Raw genomic sequence first — 22,311 nt, 5'->3', positions numbered from 1 at the left:
CAGGCCACATTTTGCCCATGCCTGCTCTATAGGTACTGACAGATGTGCAGTTCTCTGCTGTAACTCTCAGCACTTCAAAAAAAGGTGCCACGAGTTACAGCAATCCACCTGATCCAACAGACATCTGCTGTTGGGTCTGGGGGAGACTGAGCTCTACTTTGGAGCCAGTTGCATGTCTTCAGCCTTTCCTCCCTAGCCTGTTCCCCCTCACCCCACACCATGCTTTTGCTTTCAGGATGGGAGAGGGAGAGGGAGAAGGAAGGGGAAGGAGCTCAGTCTGAGGTTTGCATACCATACGCTGGAGGGGGGGGGGGGGGAGGCGGGCAGGTGAATTGGAGGGCCCCACCCTGAGGGGCCTCCAATCCACCTGCCCCACCCTGCAGCACAGTCTGGGTAAACCCCAAATGGAGTTTCATTCTCTCCCTTCTACCTCTCCCATCCTGAAGACAGAAACTGGGGTGGGGCTGGGCTGTATCAGCTCATCCCTCCTCTCATGAAGGAACTGACAGAAGTTAATGAAGGCACTCCACTTTGGAGTATATCACTCCACTTTGGAGCCTTCATTTGAACCCTCATGTAATGAGGGTTCATTTGTTACATGATTTTACACTTTTAAAGCACTCTGCAGCTGTATACATCTGTCAGGGCATGGCTGTAAAGCACTTTCAGGGGGCCGATCATGCAACTAAACATCAGTTCTATCAGTGCCTTATATTTCCTGGAGTAGCTCTGGTCCTTGTTGGCACCCTCCTCTTGGTTTTCAACAGGAGCTGGTCCAATGGAAGATTCTGGGACACACTCTCTGAGGTCCCACATCTTTGGACATGTTTTTGGCCAGATGAAGGGGGAAATATGCTCCCACCAAGGAGCAACAGGGCAATTCTGCACCTTGGGCAGCAATGCACATGTGGCAGCAGCAGCTTCCAACAGCTGGTGATAGCAGTGTGGCCAGCTAGCAGCAGTAGTGTCTGTTTTTTCTGCACCCCCCTCAAAGTCATGATCCGATGCTGCTGCCCCCATCACCCTCACCTCACTTATAGTACTGTGCACGTACCACATGCTTTTCTGTCCCAATTCTGCCCTTTCTCTGCAAGGGTGAAAATCACATGGTGATCGTCTGTGTGAAGAATGAAGAATATGCTTTGGTGGCATAGTCTTACATCTCTTCTCTATGCATCAGAACTAATTCATGTTTGGATCTCAGCGGGCCCAATCTGGCCTTTTCAAATGAATGAAAGATTTTTGCCTTCAGTGTATAGATGCAACACTGTTTTATAATACAACTGAGCACCTAGTACCACGGAGAAATGAAACACAGGACCCCTGTAAAGAGTTGTTATAGGAGACTTAGAGACAGATAGCTGTCCTAATACACTGAGGAGCATTGTTGCAGGATGTTGCATACCAGAATTCCAACCAAAGATATGGGGGCTGGGAAGATGAGGAAAGCAGTGACAGAAGTTACAAAATCTGACAACAAGTTCATTCAAATGCTCTCATCCAACAGTGGAAACCAGGGCCAAAACTAATATAGATCTTATGCTCATTTACAAACCACCACAGAATAAAGGATGCATAAAGTAGCTCACAACTTGACAGTTGTGATAAAAACACCCCAGTCTTGCTGTACAGGGAAATGTCAACATTCAAATTGACAAGACTAAGAGTATAAAAACCACACATTCTTCTCACTTCTCTCCCTAGGATCCTGACAGACCTTTTCTGATCCAACCTGTGTAACTGGAAACAGCCTGGACCTGCTCTTCAGATTAGATGTCAATAAAAAGGACATACAACCCAGTTATGGTTTTAGAATGAGGCAACAGTCAGAGCCCATGTGAAACCCACTGAACAAGACCCGTGATCCTGATGTAACCATACTGACTTTTGGACAACATGAAATTGCAAAGCAAATTTAAGAACAGAGCATGGCACTCGCAAGACAAAGAGTCAAGGGTGTGGCAAATTATCGTCGTACACGAATCTCAGTCATCAGTGTTCAGGCTCTCATTTAACCCTACCTTTCTCATTGCTGACAAAGATCTCTTTGGTTTTCTGACACCCTGCAACAGAGAGGGAGGGGCAGATGCTCAGGTGTCAGTGGTGAAAAATAATAGCAGAAACACAGAGACGCTGAAGCAAAGCAATTTTCCAATATTATGCTTAGGCTGGTTAACAGACCAAGAGAACCTTCCTACCGGCTTCCTACCAGAATCTGCTAGTTCTCACCCAGAGAAGTAATTAGGGAATAAGCTATGTTTGCCAAGCCCAAGTGCCCATAATAGAACTGAGCAGCAATACTGTGAAGAACTGTCATTCTATTCACCACAAACATCATGCACACCTGGAAAGGTTTTTCAGGTAGTATGTTGCTAAGAATGAGCTAACAAACTTTCTGTCTGCATTTCCACAGCTCCATACATTCACTCCTCAGGAAGTTTTGGACACTGTAAAAAAGTCTCAGCTCAAGACCTACCAATCTGATTGCGCTTCCTAGCTGGGGAAAGAGAATTGTGAATAAGTGATGGCACTCCTGACTGCAGTACCACATGCTTAAATCAGAGCAGGAATCTCCTCTCCATCCTTAAAACATTCAGTAGTACAATCAACCTTCCCTTGGTTAGCTTCCCTACATGGGTTCTAGCTAAAAAACCATCTAGTTTCAAACCTGGTCCCCCAAGCCATATTGTATAAAAGTTATCCAGAGGCTAACTTGAAGCTCAAATGAAAAGTATTATCTTGACCTAGCATAATCTGTATGTAGGCCAAGAAATGGGATAGAAACAGCTTTTGGTACACTATTTAGATCACCTATTCTCATCCTTTGGGAACTCTCTACAGCACAACACTGACAAGCAAGAGTTCCTACTGCCCTCCTTGAAAGAAATGGTGGGGTACAAGAATATGTGGTAAAATGGTTGGTTCAATAAAATAGATCACCCACAAAAATCCTTGCCTCTTGCATATTTTCCAGACCATTATGGCTATAACATCACTCCAACACTGCTAAAATGGTGTAAACCCTACCTGGAGGGACACACCCAAAGAGTTGTAATGAGATTAGAAGGAGAAAGAACATACCACACAAGGCAAATATCAGTCACCTTGCTTAAAGTCCAGATGATAGAACCCAGCACCAAGCACTTTGAAGAACTGTTATGGGTACTTGGGCTATTATGATGATAAGAAAATAAATAAAGCTCATATGGAACCATAAATAATTTGAATCATGCTAATGTTGTGGATTAAACTTTTACTAACTGTGAAAAATTCATATTCAAATAGACTGAAACTATTCAGAAATTCTCAACTGTTAAATTGTTTCATCTGAACCCTCCCCCCCGAGTTCTAAATTAATCAATCAATACCATCTCATGAAATGAAGAGGCTTTATTCCCTTAAATCTAAACATGGATCAGAACTGGTGGAACTTGCCAATTCCTAACTTAAAGAGGAATTTAATTCCTAGGAGTCCTCATCCCAGCTGTGAGTGTAATTAGCATAAGCAGACTCCTGGCTTACTGAAAAATAAAAGATTTTCTCTAAATATAACAGTTCAGTGCATGCTGCTGTGATGCCAAATACAGCTAGAACAAAGATGAAATAATGACTAATTAGCACTTATAACTTGAAAGGTATTGGCCTATTTTCCTGTTGATGAATTTAGCATCTTTTCTTTTGTTATAGAAATGATACTACGCTTATGGCTGAGTCAATATTTATAATGAAAATAACAATCTGTTTGTAGTGGGAGTGTTCAGACACCTCTGTTAGAATTGGGGCTCTGCCATGTGAGGCACTATGAATACACAAGGAAGAATGTTTGTTACCCTAAATATATTATAAAATGGTGACGATTATTACAATAAAAATTAAATGATGCGTTTAGATATCTCTTTTGTGCCCTAAAATATGACAACTAGAAGTCTATTCCACTCTACCAGACAAAGGCTGTTAAAATCCCAGCTCATATGCCAGGCAACCCAATAATAACCAGTTCAAGGAACTAAATTTGTTAAGCTTATGGACAAGTACACACATTTTGTGCCATTCATTTTCTCTCCCCTGCTAACTGTTCTTGAGAACCAGCAAGGGATTGAAACTGACAATGATCCAGACCACTAAAATGCTTGGAGAACAGAATTAAGGTCAAGTTCAATTACCTTCTCAGCAATGAGACTGGAGCCAACAGAGTCTAGGAATAGGACAGTGTGCTTGTATGTGTCCCTCTCCTCAGGAATGCTGTCACTGACGTTGGCTTGCCAGCTAGAGACATCTCATGCAGCCCTTATTTTCAACTGATCATTTCTTCATTTTCAGAGCCCTTGATAAGAGTCAGTTTTTTCCCTTGAATGTATACACTTAACTCCCATGGATGGCTCCAGAGTATATTAACCTCAAATAAGCAACAGCACTTAGAAAATTAAGCACTATATTACATCTGAGGATGGGCAATGCCACCTTTATAAATGCTTCAGTTATGCACAATGAAAGTCCATATGCACACTTTTATAAACACCTGTCCATGTTCACACACATTTTAGCACGTACAAACAACTGGAATATCAGATCTCAAAAGAAAACAGTTGTTTCAGTTAATTATATTTAGAAAAAAGGAACATTAACATGAAACATGAACTTCAAAATCAATAAAACAAAATATCCCCACAACAATATATTAAACCCTGCTTTCCATCTAGCTTTGTGCAGACACGAGTAGGTGGATGACTTACAGTGGGAAGAAAAAACACTCCACGACATCAAGCAAACAAAGCTAACAAAGAGAAGATCAATGGAAATTTAACCATTGATTTCAATGGCAGCAGATTTAAATGAAAGCTGGACATTTCTGCATATTCAATTAATGAGGAGCAATAAACTCTGGAGTTTATTGCCATTTGGACGTGCACCCAGGACTGCAGTATGTTGAGCCAGGTTGAAGCAGCCCCAGCTACCAGGGGCTCAGGGAGTCAACCTGCCAACCCAGGACTGCTCCCCTGGCTGAGTGTGCTGAAGAGTGGCTGGCTGGGGCATGAGGGTGCTTCAGGGCGGAGCTAGTCAGCAGGCAGCCCCTACGGTGAAGCACCTTCATGCCTGAGCCAGCCAGGAGAGCATCTACAAGTGTGCTGCTGCAGTTTTTTACTTCATAGTGGGATAGTACTTGTATCTTGTATCTACAACAGGGGCAGGCAATTATTTTGGGCAGAGGGCAGCCTACTGAGTTTTGGCAAGCCATCGAGGGCTGCATGACAGGCAGCCCAGGGCAGATAAATATTAATTTTCTAAATTTTTTAGGGACCCTGTGGGCCAGACAGAATGGCCTGATGGGCTGCATTCGGCCCCTGGGCCACATTTTGACCACCCCTGATCTACAAGTACTATCCCACTGCAGAGTAAATTAGTTTACTCCAGCCTAATTGGCGTGCATATGTAGACACACCATGTTTATTGTGCAGCTAATTATTCTATTGCGCAGTAAACATCTTGTGTAGCTGCACCCACTGAGCACTTCTGAAGCTCTCTTCCACTATTGGTACCCTTGCTGGCTATATTAAAGGGAATGCAGAGGTATGCCTTTGCTTTCCTCTGCAGATATCCTAAAATACATTTAACTGGGGTGCACCAATAAAGACTTTTTGGTACAATACTGATGGCCAGTTGTTGACCAGCCATATCGGCCAATACCCATCTGATTGCCGATATGCAGCCCAGCAGCTTGGAGAGCAGTGTCCAGTTGGTAAGTCTGTGGGGGGGAAGGGGTATGGGGGAGCCAGATTGAAGTCCCTGCAGTGAGGGGGAGAGTGGGGCTGGGGCAGGGTGCAGGATGGAGTCTCAGCTCATCCAGGGGTTGCAGAGGGTGAGGTGGGGAGGAGGGGTGGGTCCTGCCACTGTGTGCACCCCAGAGGGAAGCATGGGGGAGTGTGTACCCCTGGATCTGTTTGAAAAGTGAGGGCAAGCTGCTGCTGTGTGATCGCAGGCTGCACTGGGCTCTTCCTGGGTTGGGGCTGGGCTGGGCTGGGTTGGGACTGTGCTTGGGCCAGGCAGGGTAAGCAGCAGCAGCGCTGGAAGCAGGAGCCCCGGAGGGGGGGGGAGGGGAGGGGGCTAGATCCACCACAACATTTGCCATATCCTCCCCTCCCAGCACTGCCACTGTCCACCCCAAGCACAACCTTGGTTCAGGCCCCCTGCCGGGAAGAGCCTGGCACAGTCTCCAGGCCCAGTCCACAGCGGCAGCCTGCCCTTGCCCCGCACACAGACCTGGGGGATGCACACAGTGGTGGGAGCTGCTCCCTCTCTCCCCAGATGAGCCTCAATCTGCACCCCCCACACCCTTCCCTTCCCTGCCTCTTGCCCCTAACAGACTTACCAGCCAGATGCTACACTCCAAGTTGCTGGACTGCCCTCCTGGCTGTATGCATGCACACGGCATTTAATCAGGGACTTTATCAGCCATATCAGCCAAAAAAAGCCAGTTGCCAAAAATGTAAATTTTCCTTTTATAAGTGCTGATCTGATATGGACCAATGAATTGGTGCACCTCTACACAGAGCTCGTTCAATGATATATTGACTATTTTCTCAGCACCCCACTCTGTTTCATGTATTACATTTCTTCAAAGTCCTAAAGAAAGCAGCATAGGCCTCAGAACAGTGTAGCAACCAGATTATGTATTTGGGTCAATAAAACTCACTGCTCTGTCTTAACTTTGATTATTACCTGTGCTAACTATATTAAAGATGGCATCAGGACATAGGCAACGTATAAGGGGGAGCATGTGCCCACCCTGAGATTGGCCCTCACCGGCCAGGGTGTGTCCCCCTGAGATTAAAGAAGTGCTGGCAGCACTGAAAGAAGTGCCAGTGGCACTTCTGGTTTTGCCTCCGGCACCTTGATCAGCTGCTGATCATCAGCTTGAACTTTTCTGGTTCAAGGTAAATCACAGTCCCCCAGCATCCTAAAGTACTTTCCAGTCTTGGGCTGGGCTGGGCTGTGCTGTCTGGTCCAGAGAGCAGGGCTGGCCCCACCCCTCTGCTCCCTAGCTGAAGCAGTGAGGGCAGACTGACAAAGAGGTGGGGGGGACGGGGGACGGAAGCCTAGCTGCGGATGCAGCCCTGTCTACAGTGGTGGGACTGCCCCTCCCCCCCCCAGCAAACCCCAGATGGGGTCTGGGGCTAGGGAGGGGGAGTTAAACACCCTTTCACTCACTCAAGCTTACTGCTGGCTGCAACTGTGGACTACAAATCCCAGAGGCACCTGGAAGCAGGAAGAACTGATGAGCAATCCTGCAGAGTTCTTTTGTTGTAACTCTGGACTGCAAATATCAGAGACATCAGGGGCATCAGGAAGAGGAAATGAACACAGGCAGAGAAGCACGCTCTAGCACCCTTCTAGTGGCTTCTGGCCTGGGCCACCGCATTCTTGTGGCTGCATTACCTGAATCAAAGGTAAATGTCTGTTCACTTCTGTTTCAATTGAATCTGTGGAGCTTAGACTAACCTGCAAAGACTGAATCAATTCTGCCTCAGGCTTTTTGATTCTCTGTACCTAGCCAAAGGGAACATTCATCCCTAGAGAGTTCATTTCTCAAATCTGATCCAGAAAGTAGAGACCCAACATTTGTATTGGCTGATGGCTGTTGTGTAGCTTATAATTATTTATTTGTACTGTGGTAACACATAGGAGGCCCAATCATAAACTGGGGTCACAGTGTGTTGGCACTGTACAAATACAAAACAGAAGGATGATTCTTTTCCAAGAGAAATTAGAGCATATGAGGAATAAACAAATGGACCCCACTATTTGCACTAATTGGCATCCTTGCAGAGATTCCTAGCTAAGAAATAAAGATGTGAAAATAAATTGAACCTGCATCACTTCCTTCATATGGTCTTTCGAAAACAGTACCAGTGCACAGTACCAGGGCTGTAAAGGAAGCCTGCATTCCATTTGCTGTTCAAGACTACCAGGTCTGCCATGAGAGTTAAGTTATAAAGCAATTTGCTGCATTAAACACTATTCCTATAACGGTTATCAAAATAAAGTGAGATGTGACTGCAGTATGCCTACATTACAGTCACTTAAACAAGCTAACTAGTAGAAGCAGTCTAGTCATGGCAGCAGAGAGCTCGTACTAAAATCACACCCCACTTTACATATATGCACTCTATGCCATCTTCCAGGTCACTGATGAAGATATTAAACAAAATCAGCTCCAGGACCAACCCCTGTGGCACTCCACTTGATACCAGTTGCCAATTAGACAGTGAAGCACTGATTACTATCCTCTGAGCCCAATGGTCCAGCCAGTTTTCTATCCACCTTACAGTCCATTCATCCAGGCCATACTTGCCTGTGATAACCATGAGTTATCAAAGATGACGGCCAGCAGCTCTGCAATCATATCAGCCAACTCCCTCACAACTCTCTGTTGCATCCCATCCAGCCACATAGACTTGCATATGTCCAGCTTTTCTAAATAGTCCCTAACCTGTTCTTTCACCACTGTTGCCTGCTCACCTCCTCCCAAGCTGTGCTTGCAGGTATAGTAGTCTGGTAGCTGACCTTGCCTATGAAGACTAAGGTGAAAAAGGCATTGAGCACTTCAGCCTATTCTGCATCCTTTGTCACTAGGTTGCCTCCCACATTCAGTAAGGGACCCGTACTTTGCCTGATCTTCTTGTTACTGACATACTTGTAAAAACCCTTCTTGTTACCCTTCACATCCCTTGCTAGCTGCAACTCCAATTACACTTTGTTCTTCCTGACTTCATCCCTGCATGCCCACGCAATACTCTTATAGTCCTCCCTAGTTCTTTGTCCAAGCTTCCATTTCTTATAAGCTTCTTTTTGTGATTTAGTTTACTGAAGAGTTTCCTGCTAAGCCAAGATGGTCTTCTGCCATACTTGCTAGTATTGCTGCACATTGGGATCATTTGTTCCTGCACTCTCATTAAGGCTTCTTTAAAGTACAGCCAGCTCTGCTGGACTCCTTTCCCCATCTTCCGGCTGGGAAGTCCGGGTGAGGGTGATCCCCTGCCCTCCATTAATGCTGACTTCGTGAAGGAACATCTTGAGAAGCTGGATACCTTCAAGTCAGTCGGCCCTGACAGTCTTCACCCCAGGGTACTCAAGGAGCTGGCGAGCATCATAGCCCAGCCTCTAGCACGGATCTTTGAAAACTCTTGGCGCTCTGGTGTAGTGCCCGAAGACTGGAAGAAGGCCAATGTGGTGCCTATCTTCAAGAAAGGGAGGAAAGTGGATCCGGCTAACTATAGGCCCATCAGCCTGACTTCTGTCCCAGGGAAGATCTTAGAAAAGTTTATTAAGGAGGCCATCCTTAATGGACTGGCCGACGCCAACATCTTAAGGGATAGCCAGCACGGGTTTGTTGCGGGTAGGTCTTGCTTGACCAATCTCATTTCCTTCTATGACCAGGTGACCTATCACCTGGACAAGGGAGATGAGATTGATGTCATATATCTTGACTTCAAAAAAGCCTTCGATCTGGTGTCCCATGATCGTCTCTTGGAGAAACTGGCCAATTGTCGCCTTGGGTCCTCCACGATCCACTGGCTGGAAAATTGGCTCTGGGGTCGGACCCAGAGGGTAGTAATTGATGGAAGTCACTCATCGTGGTGTCCGGTGACCAGTGGGGTCCCCCAGGGCTCTGTCCTTGGACCCATACTGTTCAACATCTTCATTAATGATGTGGACACTGGAGTCAGAAGCGGACTGGCCAAGTTCGCAGATGACACCAAACTTTGGGGCAAAGCATCCACACCAGAAGACGGGCGGATGATCCAGGCTGACCTGGACAGGCTCAGCAAGTGGGCGGACGAGAATCTGATGGTGTTCAACGCCGATAAATGCAAGGTTCTCCACACTGGGAAAAAAAACCTGCAGCATCCTTATAGGCTCGGCAGTGCTACGCTGGCTAGTACTATGGAAGGAAGAGACTTGGGGGTCATCACTGACCACAAGAAGAACATGAGCTTGCAATGCAATTCTACGGTTAGTAAAGTGACCAAAACGCTGGCTTGCATCCATAGATGCTTCTCAAGCAAATCCCGGGACATCATTCTCCCATTGTACTCAGCTTTGGTGAGGCCACAGCTGGAGTACTGCGTCCAGTTTTGGGCTCCACAATTCAAAAAGGATGTGGAGAAGCTTGAGAGAGTCCAGAGAAGAGCCACGCGCATGATCAGAGGTCAAGGAAGCAGACCCTACGATGACAGGCTGAGAGCCCTGGGGCTCTTTAGCCTGGAAAAGCGCAGGCTCAGGGGTGATCTGATGGCCACCTACAAGTTTATCAGGGGTGACCACCAGTATCTGGGGGAACGTTTGTTCAACAAAGCGCCCCAAGGGATGACGAGGTCGAATGGTCACAAACTACTACAAGATCGTTTCAGGCTGGACATAAGGAAGAATTTCTTTACTGTCCGAGCCCCCAAGGCCTGGAACAGCCTGCCACCGGAGGTTGTTCAAGCGCCTTCATTGAACACCTTCAAGATGAAACTGGATGCTTATCTTGCTGGGATCCTATGACCCCAGCTGACTTCCTGCCCTTTAGGCGGGGGGCTGGACTCGATGATCTTCCGAGGTCCCTTCCAGCCCTAATGTCTATGAAATCTGTCTGGCTTCCCAGGGGATCCTACCCATGAGTTCCCTGAGTGAGTCAAAGTCTGCTTATCTGGAGTCCAGGGTCTTTACTCTGCACCATCCTTCCTTTCCTCAGGAAATATATACATATACACATAAACATGTAAGTGTGTATATGTGTGGGTATGCATACACATGCAGTTTTACACAAATACTCTAACATACACAGGAATTAGCACGCAATCTTTTCTATCTTCACCTTCTTCAGTCTCACGTATACTGTTTACTACATTTTTTCCTACCTCTTCACATATTCTTTGTAAACCAACTTTCTTTTTTTTCCCCTTTCAATTAAAATAGAACTCAGTATCTCTTTCTTATTCAGTGGATTGCCTGCTATTCCTCTCCTTCTTACATACATCTTAAAATAACTATTTGTGAGTCAAAGGTCTTCTCTATAATTTTTTCAGTTCTTTGGTGTTGGAAGTGGGATTGTGAATTTGATTTTTCTGTTTGACTATGGGACTCATGTAGATTGTGGGTTAGTGTAGTTTTATAAGATAGAAATATATTGTGGGGGGGAAGGAATGAGAATGAGTGTGATGATCAGTGAAGGTAGAGATAAGTAGCATGAGAATGACTTGAATATTGTCTTAGCCAGTTATTTCTAGACCCTCAGTGGGTGTAGAAAACCTATTGGCTTCAATGGAAGTATGCCAACTCACAAGAGCTGAGAAGCTGGCCCTTAAATGTTTTGGTAGGAAGGGTACTTAAGAAACCTTAGCTGTAAATTGAGTATATTTTCCTACAGTTCATGCTACACTCATCACCATGGTATCTAGCACTCTCTAAGTAGCAAAAATCTGGCAGGCAAACCTGGAAGAATTTCTATTTTATGGAAGTAGTAGGGTTGGAGTGTTTTTGTAGCAGTGACAGTCCAGAAAATGTCAGAGGCAAAGATATCATTAAACTATTTTTATTGGACAAGCAGTATAGTTGCAAGAGCTGTTGGACAAACTTTTGGGAATCAAGTGCTCTCTCTCAGGTGTCCAATAGCTCTCCAAACTATACGGTTGGTTCAATAAAACTTAATCAGAAAAAAATATTTGCCTCTAGTATATGGAACTGAGGAAATAGAAAGTATCCCTTCATCAGCTTAGGATGGAGACCATCCTTACAAAAACTTCTTACTCAACAAGACTATTTTGGACCAGAATGCTCCCAGCAAACATAATATTAGAATGACAAAAAAACCCCACTTTGATCAGCTAATGTACTACAAGTGCGTTTATCAACATATTACTGATTTGATATCTTCTGCTGCAAAGATGGTATGATCCCAAGAAAATTGCTGAACTAATAAAAGAGCCAGACTACAAAATTGCCATTTTTTTTCTGTTAAAGAGGTTCCAAAAATGAGTAACAGTCTGTCCATTTTCAGTCTGTAGCCTTTTGGTGCTCCTGTGCAGAGTTTAGATGGTAAACACTTAATAAAAGGGGAAGAAAAAAAAAAAAAGGAAGTCTCCTGCCCATTTACTCCTCATATGTATTAAGCTAATTACTCTATTTTAACAAGGAGAACTTTGTTCTCATAATTTCCAAGTTTCATTCCAAACCCTAAAGCTAATCATGACCATGGTCACTGATAATGAGCAGTAAATTGTTATAGTCCTTAGAGTCTGATAGGTACATTCCAGTCTGCATCATGCAGTCTTGCTTTTCTATACATTATTGTTCACAGATGGTAGCTGTCAAACTCTGTCAACTTCATATACACATTCAGAGAGTCACATCCGCATTCCTGGAATTTATGACTACACAGACCTCACCTTCTAGGGCTTTCAATTCAATAACATGTCATGTCCCTTCAGTCGCACCCTGCTCTAAAATACTTTCACCCACTTATAGGCTTTCCATTTAGAGAAAAGTCCACTGAGTTATTACAATGTAAATATTTTAATAGAAAAAGGGGTGGGGGGAATCTATCTGGCTTAAAACAGCTCCAATTAATGTATTAAGATTGATAGGCAGAAGCTAATGGAGCATTTGTTTTAAAAAAGTTTATTTAACTTCAGGGTATGGGAAAGTGAATATATATATATCGACTGTCATGCCAAGTCTCTGGGAAGCAGTACGTAATGTATAGGATGTGTGCTGTAGTTTGATCTTTTAAAGGGACAGTACCAAATTATATTTGGCCAAAGATTAAACCCTAAGCCCAATATAATTTTTTTTTTTTTTTAATTTTAAAAGCTTTTGTTTTAAAACAAATAACTGTTCCCTTGTAGTGGCTGAAGCTCCCAAATGTTGGAACTAAGAACATGAAAGTGAAACAGCCCAAAATAAAAGAAACTGACCCCCTTATATTTCTCTCAGTCTCGGTAACGAAGGTTATAAAGTAAACAAAGAACATTAATGGTGACAAGTACATTGAAGCTACAGTTGGTTTTTCTATGTCCAAGGGGATTACTAGTAACCCAGGGAAAGGAATGAGCTCATATATAATTAAAGGGTCTGTTGTTGGGCTCAGTTGTCTGTTCCAGCCAAGTGAACGTTAAGGAAAGGAAGATTAGAGAAGTGTTTTTATGTAGCTTTTCCAATTATTCAGATTCAGTAACTTTTCCATTTATTCAGATTCCAAAGTCAGTCCCTGGCACAAACTAGAGGGGTTTTAATGCATGTTAATTATATTATTTGTATTGCAGTAAGATGTAGGTGCTACAATCAAGGTTCAGGGCCTTATTGTACAAAGCTCTTTACAAAGCACATAACAAATGGTTCCTGACCCGAAGAACTCTCAACCTAAGGGCATGGACACAACATGTTCACATTAGTATAAAGGCAATTTACACCAATGTTAAAAAGGAGCAGATACACAATGTATAGCCTACACAGGTGTCACTTACTAGAATCCAATATAGAGTTACACCAGAAAAAAAGACACCTATGTAAGTTACACCAGTGTAGATATTAGGGCTGTAAGAAACTTCGGTCCCTGATTTGATTTGGCAGAGATTCGTCCCAATTCGGTGGCTGAATCTCCAAATATTAAATCAAATCAGAGAACCCTTTAATCTCTCCAAATCAGAACCCTCCGAATCCATGTGGAGATATTCAGAAAGATTCAGAGATTCGGACACAGAAGCAGCTTTAAATGTTTTTTCTACGTACCTCTAGGTAGCAGGCGGCTCGTAAATGCTGTGATGCTGTGGCTCACGGAGTGTCCCACAGAAGCACAGGGTCTCCCCAGCACACTCGGCAGCAGACCCAGAAGTGGACCAGAAGCACTTCCAGTCCACTTCCAGGTCCACCGGAGAGTGCACAGGGCTCCCCCGCCCCCCCCCCCCCCCCTGCTGGCTTAGCAGTTGGTGCCTCCTAGGTCCGGGGGGGACACCCAGGGTCTCCCTGCAACCAATTGATGAGCGGGGGGGAGGCATGCACTCCCCAGCGGACCCGGAAGTGGACTGGAATTACTTCTGGTCCACTTCTGGGTTCACTGCCAAGCATGTGGAGGCTCCCCCCCCCCCACACACTCTTGTAGGATGCTCTATCTGCCCAGCATTGCAGCAATCACAGGCCTCGCTGGTGCCTTGAGGTATGTAGAAAACAGTTAAAGCTGTGTCTATATCCGAGTCGCTGATTCGGCTGAATTGAATCAGGAACAGTGATCCAAATCAATGAATGAATCACTGTCCCCAATTCAGGCCAAATCAGAAACGAATAGGGCCCACTTCATACACCTCTAGTAGATATGTTTACAGTTATCCTGAGGTAACTTACTCAATGCCAACAGAATATTGCCTGTTCTTCTGCCACCTTGTAGCAAGGCAGCGTCATTGCACATACTGGGACAGCTACCCTGAGATAATTGGTCTTCTATCTGCCCTAGATTTTGGTATAATTTACATCAATGCACCAAACCTGGTGTTAACATGTTGTGTGTCCAGGCCCTAAAGCAATAAATAGAGATACTACCAACAGAAAGGGGAAAAAGGAGACATCAACAATCAATTAAGAACATGAAAAGCTGCCAACTTTTAGTAGGCATTACAACAGCTACAAAGTTTAAAGAGCAGTTTTACAAAGAATAGCAAAGTGACAAGGGTGAAAAACACTAGAGGTATTGCTGGAAAAACTGACCAGAGAGCAATCAACACAGGCATGACTGGCAAAGCAAAAGTGGGAATTGACTTCTCAGCAGCATCTAAAAAAAGGAGGGGGATAAGTCATGAAGTACCTTCAAAGAGAAGTCATTTGTGTTTGATGCAAAGAAGGAGAAACCAGTGGAAGCACACAAAAGAGGATTGATGCAGTCAAAGCAACAAGGGAGGGAAATGATCTTTACAGCAGTGTTTTGAATGAATTTATATTCAGTTCATTAGGCCCAGTAACAATGGTCACCCCTGGAGCCATTGTCTCAGCTGAGACTAGCCAGAGCAAACCAGAATTCTAGCCTTGTCCCTATTCTTGGCATGGCCTCAACCCAATCCTTAGGTCGGAGGCAGGACAGCAGGGGGAGGAGGGAGGTATTGGAAGGAAGGGTATTCAGTCAGCTATACCAGCCTTATGTCTTTCAGGGAAGCCCCTCTATTAGCCATATTCCCTAGTGAGAAGATCCACTACCTTATTGTCATTGTGGTACAGGGGCCCTAGAGCAATGGAGAACTAATCTCTTGATGATCTCTTTAAGCAATTATAATCTCCCAAATTCTCAGAGACTTAATTATCTTTCATGCTACAATTTTTTATAAGTTCATCCCTCCCACAAAGCAGGGCCATGTAAGCTTTATCCTATGGACAGTTGTGTAACTTGCTAGGAGCCCAAAGGCTACATTGGTACACAATGTTTCACCATGGTCTCAGCAGCTACCTGGGTTGCACATCTGTATTTAAAAATAAGGTCAGCTTCATGCCATAAACTCAGTGGATCCAATTCTGCTCTCTCCTTGAATATCTCAATTTGTATCAGAACAGCTACTCCTCTGATCACCACTGCTAATTAGGAAAAACGAAACCTCCAATCTGTGAGAAAATCTCATAGTATCAGTAGTCTGTGACAGAGGCTCAACCTCACCCCTTCCCCTAAAGGTGGAGAGGAGGTGGGGGGGGAGGTGAGAGTGAGAGAGATGTGTTTGGTATCCGCTGTCTTCCAGGTGCACTGTAATGATAGATCCTCCCACTTTTTTAAATGACCTCAAGATTTCTTCCAACAGCAGGGCATATACATCACACATGGATGTAAACTTTGTTGTGATTTCTTTCATTACTTGTATCTTTTTGAACTCTTGTAACTATTGTGGTATGCGTGTTGGGCAAGAGATTTGTGGGGATATGATTTATCCAAGTCAGAGCTATACATTTTGAGGCCACAGTGGTCATGACCCAGAGAGCATTTCACAGCAGGACTCTTTTAAATTCACTTTCATACAAGAGAGCATCCTGGCAGCAAAGAAATTTAGCTTGGAACAGATACTTACAGTTGTATAATATGGAGAAAAAAAGTCTGTAAAACAATGTGTTCTATTGTCTCCTCACCTGTCATCTCTTTGGCTTCATGCTACAAAAATGGGTAATAGTTCTGGGAGAAAGATTGAACAGAAATAATTTGAAATGTTTCTGTCAGTTTTGTTTTGAATAAGTGTGTTAAATTATTTCATAATATTGCTGCCAGCATGCTGACACTCATTCATTAGGAGGTTTAATAATTAGGCTGGACATAGTTATCTCCATTTCACTATAAATATATACTATAAATAAGTGTGTGATGTGTGTTATATTATATATATATAAAAAACACACATCACACAAAATTTTAAACAAAATATGCTCCCTCAGAGTGAAATGGATATTCTTGACAGTTTATTCACTGCTCATTTAATCAGTAGCTTTCAAGGTCCCAGCGTTTGTGACATGCATATATATAAAATAAACACATCACACACTTATTATTATTCAGTGATAGTTTTAAAAAAAAATTCTGGTTGCCTAAATTGATTCAAGCTTTTCTAACTTAGCCCTCTCCTCTCTAAAAAAAGCCACCCTTTTCTATCCTTTTCAAAGTAGATTTTTTGAATGATAAATATCTATTGTGAAAGAGGTTTTTTTGTTTTTTGTTTTTGAGATACAGGATGTCATTGTTTCCAGAAGGGAAGCAGAAAGCAAGAAGCAACAAACTATATGACCATGTACAGACATCACACTTTTGCCAGTATACGTGACTGGAAACTGTTTTATGTCCATAACAAAACAGAAGTTTGGCACACACAGGGGGCATTTACATGTGTGCATTTAATGCGCAGTAACCAAAATTACTGCCCAGTATGGGTGCACAGCTACATGTACATGCCTGTACTGTGCAGTAAATATGGTGACTTATGCTAACTTAAGTGTATATTTGATACCTGCATCATGCATATATCAAATTTAGACCCAATTAGTTACTGTGCAGTAATGCGTTACTGTTCAGTAACCCAGAGGGCCTCCCTGCTGGGTCTGCCCTGCCACTAGTGGCCTGGCCTGAGCCCAGTCCCAGGACTTCTGGCTGGCCATCTCTTCTGGCTTAAATTTGGGGCTAAAGCTAGTCCCAAATGCTGGCAGCCATGTGACTGGAGGCTGAAGCTCCCCCCAGTGGCCACAGGGGCACATGGCAGGCTACTCTGATTTAGGACTAAATTTAGTCCCAGGTGGTCTGCATGTGTAGAAACTGGCCCACTCCTGCTTACTGCACAGTAATTTACTGTGCAAGAAATTTAAGCCAGAGTAAATGCATGTGTAGGCACGCTCACAGACTGGTTTAAAAATTGGGGAACCTGTTCCTAATATTTGCACCCCCCACCAAAAGGCCAATATGTGTTATGTTCGCTACTAATCTAAACTATGCCACTTACAGAAAACCTTGTAACCAAGACCAATTATGCCTCAGGCTTTTTGAACGTCTGTACCTAGTCTACATACACACAAACAGTTTTATACACAGAGTAGAAGCAGTAAGATGAGTCATTTGAAAATAGTTAGACCTTAAACCTTTTTCTAAGTGAAGATAATACTTGTGGATGTTGCCAGATTGACATCCCTGGAAGATAGAAGAGTTGTTTCTATTCACAGAACATAGATAAAACCAATACAAGCTTTTGTAAGTAGCTAATGAGCTACTTTAGGCACAGCTAAGATTAGAGAACCCAGGTTCCATTACATGGAAAACTTAAGTTTCATTCATCTATCCACACAGCTTCTCAGAATAAATATGGCTGTGGCATCTGCAATATTATTGAAGATAAACCTTTACAAAATGTTTTGAGATATAGCAATAAAAGACTAGCATGCAAATGCAAGGCTTGGTTAACAAACAGGACTAAGGAAAAAGGCAGACACTTGGAATTTCCACATCTGGGGAAAATTTCAAAACACTGAAGCCTGGGTTGATCTGATACAGAAATATATTATAATTTTTCAAGCTCTCTCATGAACTGGAAATTCGGGGGGGGGGGGGGGGGGAGTTGCATCAAAACATGAATATACAATGCTTTTTAAACAAAACATGCTCCCTCAGAGTGAAATGGATATTATTGACAGTTCATTCACTGCTCATTTAATCAGAAGCTTTCAAGGTCCCAGCGTTTGTGGCATATACTGAGGCGGTGAGGGCTTCCAGGCTACCTGCTATGGATGTAGGAGCTGATCCTAGACTCCTTACTCCACAGCAGGGAACCAGGAAGCCTAAAGCCTTGGTCCGAGCTAAGGTTGTAAGGAGTTCCAAGCTTTGTCCTGTAGATCCAGGAACCAAACCCAAGTAAACTCAGGATTAAAAGCCCTACTATAGCAGGGCTGGTTCAGAGCTGTGGACCTTGAAGGTCTTGGAGTTTCCGACCTCAGAACAGACCACGTGGTGGAGCTGCCTCAGAGCTAGGTGTCATAGAAGTTCAACTTCACAGAAGTCTGCCAGAAGACCGGGTTGGTTTCCATCAAAACCTGCCTGTAATCTAATTTAACCAGAGATATTTTCATGAAACATTTCACAAAATGCACAGATTGGACTTTTCTAGCTACAGACAAAGTTTCTACTGTTTTGCTGGAAAGTTCCCAATCAGCTTTTATCAGTTCCCTGTTTTAAACTCTAGACAACATTCCCCCACCAGAGACAGAGACAGACAAAGAATCCTGATTTCTGTTATTCTAATGCTATCTAGCATGGGTGACTGGTGCCTCCTAATACTGGGGCGACAACAGCAGCTGATTGTCGACTGGGGCGGAGGGGTCGTCCAACAACTGAACGCTGCCACCGTTGGAAGTGCCACTGGAAGAGCCACCGGCGCTTCTCCCTGGGAGACCATGGCCAATCTCCGCAGGTGCTCGTGCACCCGCATGTACCCCCTACGTGTTGCCAATGCTGTCCAGGAAATAGTTATGTAGGACCACAGCAACATTTTTGTCACAACCTTCTCTAGTGGGTGGTCTACAGAGAGAATAACAACTTACTACAACTACCAGCTGACAGAGCTGCTCTTTCAACTCTAGTAGTAGAGATTTATGCTGTTGATCTGAAAAGCCCGGAAAAGACCTTTATTGATAACTCGTGTTATAGATGCACGTGATGGAATTTATTTCTTTCAAACCTATGAAACTCTATAAAATAGAAAAGCTATGTTAAAAGAACATTCTTCCCCTTGTGTGCCCGTGTTATGCTACGGTCTTTAATTATATGGATATATAACTCAGTGCAGAAGTCAGATGAGATGGTACTCAACAATTAAGAGTGGGACAGAATCCTATCTGGAGCTTCTAGGTGTCACTGTACATCTAATTAAAATAATTAGTTAAAAATTTCTTAAAGACATTATGTAAGTATTAAGTGTTCTCTTGGAAAGTTCTTTCCTTGATCAGCCAACTACCTAAGTAAGGAAAAGAACATAAGAATGTAAGTATTGCCACTTACTGGGTCAGGCCATAGGTCCATCTTGCCCAGTATCCTGTCATACAGTGGTAGACTGGATGCTGAAAGGGAGGGTGAGTTTAGTATGACCAAGGTTTTTCTTTTCCATTGTTCCTTTCTCACTTGCAGCCTCCAGCATTTAAGATCTAGGAAGTTATAATTCGGAGGCTGTATCCCTAACTTCCATGCTCAATAGCACCTTTCTTCCAAGAATGTCTACAATTACTTTTTTAATCTAGCTCAACTGTCAGTTTCCCCAGCATCTGGTGGCAGTGAGTGCCAAACCTTAATTACATACTGTTGTGAAAGAGCTTACTTTTGTTAGTTTTAAACTTACTACCTACTAGTTTCATTTTACAACCCCTGAGTTCTTGTATTGTGAGAGAGGTTAAATAACAAATCCTTATTTACTTTCTCTTCACCATTTAGTATTTTGTAAACCCTTATTATGTCCCTCCTCAAGCATCTCTTCTAAACTGAATAGGCCTAGCCTCTTTGGGCATTTGTGCACATGCTTACACCAGGCACTTTTAAAAGTACCCAGCGCTGCAGCACATGCAATTGTATAAGCAGTGAAATGCGTATCAGCACTGAGAAAATGGCGTTGGTGTGCTTTTGAACTAAAACACATCAGAAATGTTTTAGTTCAAAAGCATACCACTACCATTTTCTGTACACTGATGCGCATTTTGCCGCTTGTACAACTGCACGCAAAGTGGCGCAGTGCGCATCAGCTCACATACAGAGCAGACTTGACGGAGTCTGCTGTGACCTGCCGGATCTCCAGTGTGTCGTGGGACAAAAAAGTATGTGTATAAATGCCCTTTAGTTTCCCCTCATATGGGAGCCCCTCCATACTGCTAATCATCTTTGTTGCCCTTATGTTTACCTTCTCTAGTTCTTCTATATCCTTTTTCAGGTGTGGGGACCAGAACTGGGCACAGTATTCAAACTGTTGATACAGTACTCAAGCTGTGGATAAAACTTGAATACCCATTGTAACATGGTTCCCGACTGGAGCCCTGTTACTTCAGAAAATTCCAGCAGCTGACAATGATAATACCCCGGTGGGGGCAGGGCGGGGAGACGCCCCACACCTGTGGTGAGCCAATGGGGCTCTGCATCCAGAGATATGAGGATGATGCCCTGGGAAAGATGCCTTCAGGCACCAGGAGAGAAGAGAGGAGCTGCTGGGGACTTCCACGAGGAAGGATCCGAAGGAGGGATCTGCGACAAGACCAGCGCTGACTGAGTGACTCCAGAGCCTGGGGCTGGCAAACCACTCTTGCTACTTACCAGGAGCCTACAGGAGTGGTGGTGAGTCCGGGGAAAACTGAGCCACCATGCTGGGAGAAGCCGTGGTTCCACACAGGGATGCGGCGAGGCAACGCTGAAGCAAAAGGGGGTCGGCAAGCCTAGACCCCAGAAGAGACCTTGCCCATCACCCAGAACTCAAGGGGATGGGGGAGCTGGGTCTGAGGTCTGTGAACCCGACTGAGGGGAGATTCCTGGATCCAGGTCAGCACAGAGCGCGGCCAAAGAGACTGAGCAGCGCCTGTAATGAGCTGCTAATGAGTTAATTGGCAGCGGGGAGCTGAGATGCTGGGCGAAGAAAGAAACCTTTTGTATCTTTTTCCCTTTCCTTTATTATTTGGAGCGGGCAATGACTGAACACAGGGGATTACAGCGAGCGACCCATATAAGAGGCAGACGGGGGACACCCTACATAGGGCAGTTGGTATAGAGCTGGAACCCCGCTGGGATTGATTACGGGCACAGCCATAAGCCAGTGAAACATCTGCCGGCACTTACCGTATAGATTGAGCCGCTGGGGATCCTCTTCGGAGCACTCGGGTGATCCGAGGAACAGCCTGGATGAGCTGCTGCCTCCCATCTGGTCCTCTGTAAAAGAAAGAATAAAAGCACCTAAATCATGAGATAGACCAAGCATGGTTTTTCCACTGGTATTGATCATAGTGACATCTCTTCCCTCCCCTTTTGTTTAATAAGATCAAAGTCATGGCAGGCGAGAACCAGGGGAACAGACGGTACCCCACGGACACACTAACACCCATCAAGCAAAAGGTTCCCAAAGTGCAGTCCACACATAGGGACTTCCAAATTGTGGCCAGTTAACTGGCAAATCTGCTGCTATTGACTGTTAAGTGGTAATCAACTGAGAAACCTTAGCAGCAGCCATGCAATCCACTACTAAGGATAATTATAATGTCCTCTATAATGGGCTTAGTAAGTCAGCAAGTAATATGGTCCCCCGTGCCCTCAAATTGATACTAATGTATCGACTATTTTAGGAGATGTTCAACGTGAGATGGCCTGACATCTTATTGGTAAGAATTCAGCTGCATTAAGTCATACTCAAGCATGAATTACACCATGGATTCTCTTTATTGTCACTTTGTATGTATAAGACAATATTATACATTTATTGAACATAAAGGTATTGCATTGTAGATTCATGCTGTCCCCCATGAACAAAATTTTACATATCCCATCAAACCATCTCCTGAGAGGCAGGTATTTTTGCCCAGAGAGAATAAGTGTCATTTAATCTCACTGTATGGGACAGTGTACAAAGGGAGGGAGGGAGGAAGTGGGGAGGGTGATCTCTTCCTGAGCTGTCTTCTTTCCTTTGAGCCTCCAAATATAAGTGAAAAATGAAAACTAAATAGAGGAATGGTGAATTTCTTCACAAGATAGCTATTAGCTAGGGCTGTGTGAAGCTTTGGTCCCTGACTTGATTCAGCGGAGATTTGGCCCAGTTT

General features: G+C 44.1%; 1 protein-coding gene across 1 annotated transcript in view; it reads right to left on the bottom strand.

Annotated features, from left to right (window-relative positions):
• Nucleotides 1-21,426, bottom strand: part of RASL11B (RAS like family 11 member B) — a 47,238-nt gene extending 25,812 nt beyond the window's left edge. Inside the window, exon 1 of the mRNA XM_019481237.2 lies at nt 21,341-21,426. Within this exon, the coding sequence (XP_019336782.1) occupies nt 21,341-21,422 (82 nt within the window). The 5' untranslated portion in view covers nt 21,423-21,426. The remainder of the gene's footprint in view (nt 1-21,340) is intronic.
• Nucleotides 21,427-22,311: the final 885 nt, after the last annotated feature.

This window comes from Alligator mississippiensis, chromosome 2, assembly GCF_030867095.1.
Source record: "Alligator mississippiensis isolate rAllMis1 chromosome 2, rAllMis1, whole genome shotgun sequence".
In the NCBI taxonomy this organism is placed as follows: Eukaryota; Metazoa; Chordata; order Crocodylia; family Alligatoridae; genus Alligator; species Alligator mississippiensis.
Note: the sequence above shows the minus strand (reverse complement) of the source record. Positions and strands in the feature narration are given on the sequence as shown.